Source organism: Henckelia pumila, chromosome 1 (assembly GCF_033568475.1).
Source record: "Henckelia pumila isolate YLH828 chromosome 1, ASM3356847v2, whole genome shotgun sequence".
NCBI lineage: Eukaryota > Viridiplantae > Streptophyta > Magnoliopsida > Lamiales > Gesneriaceae > Henckelia > Henckelia pumila.
The window spans coordinates 90,498,399-90,502,607 of record NC_133120.1 but is presented as its reverse complement, the minus strand read 5'-3'; the positions used below and the strand labels follow the sequence as shown (position 1 = coordinate 90,502,607).

Genomic DNA, 4,209 nt, shown 5'->3' with positions numbered 1-4,209 from the left:
ATAAACATACCTCTACAAATGCCTGTGGCCAGGTATTTATAGGCCTTGGAGTGAGAGAGTCACTCCGCATTTCCAGGATCGTGGGTGCAGGAGTTACCCACGTTTACCTGTGACGCACGATGGAGCCGGAAGGCTCGGGATTATGGCAATCGTGGGGATCATGCCTTTGAGACATGGGCTTTGTCTAAGTCATGCAGATCTGGTCTCCCGGGATCCTGAAGCTCCTAGCCCGCTTTAATACAGCCCTGACACCCCTGGCCTTTCATGGCCCTGCCACCCCTGGCTTACCAGGGTATCACTACTCCTCCCAAAAATAGTCGGGCTAGAGCCTTACTCGTTGTCCTGACTAACAGTCCTGCTACCCTTGCTTTAATACAGCCCTGACACCCCTGGCCTTTCATGGCCCTGCCACCCCTGGCTTACCAGGGTATCATATATTATAGTGTACATATATATGGAGTACATAAATGAATAGTTTTTTTTTTTTTTTTTTGAATAATTCGAACTTTTTCTTATATTAAAAAAATTACAACAAGACTACTGGAATTATTGCATAAGAGCAAATAGTTCGTCAAATTTAGAAACTCATTTGTAAGATTCCGTTGAAACTATTAAATTTGTGGATATGAATAGTTTATTTTATCACCAGAGAACATGTTTCCCTGTCAATATTTTTATTAACATGTAATATTAACTTATACGAAGTGTTTGTGATTGTTTTCGAAAACTGTATTTCAATTTTTATTTATTTTTTTATTTTCACAAAATTTTAAAAATACATTCCCGAACAATATTTTAGATGAACTTGTGTTTGGTTTGACTACGCTAGTTAATAAGGCCCTTCTATAATTTAACTTGGCCCAATTAAGTTAACCCTCTAAAATAGGCCCAATTCATCTCCTTCTCTGTCTTATTATCTGAGGGGCGAAATAAAGGGGCTCTAAACTGTTCGTTCATCTTCATTCCGAGCATACATCGAATTTCTTCTATCAAAATCTCGGGTATGTTCATTTTTCCCAGCTATTAATTAATTTTTTTTAAAAATCTTCGGTTTAAAGCATAAAACTTGGGTCTGCATTAAACTAATTAGCAAAATTACAGTACCCAGATTCCATTTGCCAAAAAGCCCGTTCATGTTTAACCGTAAAATCCCTCTTCTCAAATTCGTTCGTGCTTGCCAAACTCCTAAGTTCGAAACTTTGTTTATGATTGTGGAGCCAGGATAGTGTAGGGAATCGAGGAATTGAATTGTGCCATTCACTTTTCGAACCTCTAGTTATTTTTAAGAACCCTAATTCATGCCTCTGTTTTGGGATGTAGGATGCGACAGTCATTAGGAATTAAAACAATCGGGGATGTCGAGAAATGGCTGCTTAAATTTAGATTTTAGGTATTTACAAATCCTGAAAACACAAAATAAAATAAGCTTTAGAGTTAAAGCTTATGTACAGGAATAAATTATGGTTTTGTTTTATTAAACCATTTTATATTTTTGTACACTCTATCCTTGTTCATTTTAAAGCACGGGTGCTTACAGTGATTTCCTGTTATTTAACAGTGCTATTTTGGAGAAGTATTTCTTAAGTTAAATTAATTTCACAATATTCTTATTTAGATTGTGAAATTATGGGACATTGAATGTTTGGTATCTTTTGAATCTAAAATTTTCAGGTGAGAGAAGTGAAGCTCCGTTGGAAGTTCTTGCAGTGAAGGGGAATAAAGTAAACCATGAATGCTCCTGATCGTTACGAGCGCTTTGTTGTTCCTGAAGGCATCTCAAAGTAATCTACTGTCTACCTCTGAATGAGTCTCAATATATTCACACCGATTTATGTGTTTCCTTGTGGAGTTTTATAACCGTTTCATTTTTCAAATTTTAAATAGGGTTTCATACGAAAGGGACACGAAAATCATCAACGCAGCATCGTTTACCATCGAGCGAGAGGACCACACTATTGGAAACATCCTCCGCATGTAATTGAATTTGCCCTCTTTTCTGTAATTGAATATTTGTTCAACTTTACTCAAAACCCTAGTTTGAAGGCTCTGGTTTTTCGTGCGAGATACAACTCAGGCAGCTGCACAGGGATGAAAATGTACTTTTTGCCGGCTACAAGTTGCCTCATCCCCTCCAGTACAAAATCATTGTCAGGGTGTGTGCTTATATTATTTTGGATTTTCTGTTCATTGTTTTTGTGATGGTTGTAGAAAGAAGTGATTTATGAGCGGCATCTGGCAATAATGGTATTTTCGGTTATTACAGTTGGTGTAATTGGTTAAAATGGCTGTCAATGAGTGTTGCCCTGGCCCTGTAAATGGGAGGTTAGGGAGGTATATTAGCAAATTTCCTACTCCTGTTAATGTGAATTGATTTTAGAATACACGTATTCAACTTAATGGTGACTTGTAGATCAGTCCTATAATCCTATTGGATGCAATGTTACAAATTTCAATTCGAGCGCACGGTTGTCTTCTTACAGGAAAACGAGTTCTAGTAGTCACTTTCACATCATGGATAAAGTTGGTTTGTGCCTGACTCTTGATTTACATCGTTATCATCTTGGTAAAGTTGATTCTACTTGGTCACCCCTGAGGAAAATAATCGTCAATGTGTCGGTTCTTGTTACATTTGGCACATGGTTTACTAAAATATTCGCCACTACGCTCCTGTCACCATGGCCTTTATTTTTAAGGCATATGTTTACCAGCAACATGACTAGGAATTTTCTTTAATTGATGAATTAATTATGATGACGTGTTTTTCAACTTTCATAATTGTTATCGAGGTTGATGTTTCAACTTGCTTGTGCAGTGCAGCATATTGACATTATACATAGCTTCTGAATAGTTCCGCCCTTTTTTTTTTTTTAAAATAATAGTTCCGCCCTTACAAATTCTAGTTGTATATGTTTTTATTTCTTAGCATTGTCGTTTTTGGGTGAAGGGAAATCTGTTAAGCTTTTGAATACTTAATGTGAAAATTTTGAGAGTAGTACAGATACATATTCTTATCTGTGCATTTATTTATATCCCCAGCTTCCAGATGTTTCCTATGTAACTTGTTCTCTGGGTTTCAATGTTACTGAAAGTGTGACTTTGTGATACTAATATCTGTAGATCCACACTACCAGCCAATCTTCCCCCATGCAAGCATATAATCAGGCTATCAATGATCTGGATAAGGAGCTTGATCATCTGAAGAATGAATTTGAGGTATTGTTAGATTACATGATGTGTGCATTATATATTTGGGGAGCAGAGCCTGAATTCAGTATGCCTGGAGTCTACTGTTAATATCTGCAACTTAGAAGTCATGCTGGTGATAATTTGAAGGAATATTGGTTGCATTTTATAATCATAAAATCGATGTATTAATATGGTCCAGGGTATATATTGCCAAATTTCTTGAATATTTGGAATTATTGGTGTGATTGTCTAGATTCTCTAGCGGTATAAAAGAGCAATTCGGAGTCGTGCTGAACTTGGTTTAAAGTCTGGAGCAACATCAATTTGTGCAAACTATGCTTGTTTACATGCATAGTTCTCCCATAGGGGTTCTGTCATTAGCTATAGAAATGGTGGTATTCCTTGGTAGTCTTTACTATCTTGGCACATTACATTAGGAGGAGAAGTATTCTCTCCCTCTGAGTGTTGTATCCTTGAGTTGACTGTTGAGAGAGAAGTTTTGGTGAAGACATGAACATTTCATTCGAATGCATTACATATCACAACTGACTGAGTTTTTTTGCCATCTTAACTTTTATAATGCTTAGTTAAGTCGTTTTGAACCGAAAAAAGATTCATCTGTGAATCATGAGGTATCTTTAACCTTTTTTTGTAGATGGAGTTGGCAAGGCACACCGGAAAGCAGCCAAGGGAGTATTAAGCTGCATGGCAACTGCTATGGTTTTTGTGCGTGCCAGTGAAATCTTCCCCCCACTGCTGAAGTTGGAAACTAGGACTTGGGGTGTACCTTTTCAACTCGTAACCCAAAACTGTATCGACTCTTGGGAAGTTGGAAATTACTCTTTGTTCGTCTGGACGCTAAAAACAAAAGATAAAAGATATTTAAATGTTTCTCAATTGGAACAAACACCAATAGCAAGCCAGATTCCTCCGTTGTTTATTCAACGTCAAATTAAGGATGAGGTTAGCTCTTAAACATTATCTTATAAGAGGTAATAATGGTACCTCGTGTTTGGTGGATCA

The 4,209-nt window shown here is 37.0% G+C and overlaps 1 protein-coding gene across 1 annotated transcript; it reads left to right on the top strand.

The window, feature by feature from the left end:
* Positions 1-892: 892 nt before the first annotated feature.
* Positions 893-4,209, top strand: LOC140875263 (DNA-directed RNA polymerases II, IV and V subunit 11). The gene is made up of 6 exons (XM_073278916.1): positions 893-1,001; positions 1,672-1,781; positions 1,885-1,974; positions 2,075-2,153; positions 3,118-3,213; positions 3,842-4,209. Exons 2-6 carry the CDS (start codon positions 1,729-1,731, stop codon positions 3,884-3,886), a joined length of 363 nt encoding a protein of 120 aa, XP_073135017.1. The 5' UTR covers positions 893-1,001; positions 1,672-1,728; the 3' UTR covers positions 3,887-4,209.

What these genes read in the sequence shown, in the direction of transcription:
- LOC140875263 (XM_073278916.1), top strand. Translation starts at nt 1,729, where the DNA reads ATGAATGCTCCTGATCGTTACGAGCGCTTTGTTGTTCCTGAAGGCATC. An exon ending in GTTCCTGAAGGCATCTCAAA is followed by an intron (nt 1,782 to 1,884) that starts GTAATCTACTGT and finishes AATTTTAAATAG; the next exon opens with GGTTTCATACGAAAGGGACA. An exon ending in ATTGGAAACATCCTCCGCAT is followed by an intron (nt 1,975 to 2,074) that starts GTAATTGAATTT and finishes GATACAACTCAG; the next exon opens with GCAGCTGCACAGGGATGAAA.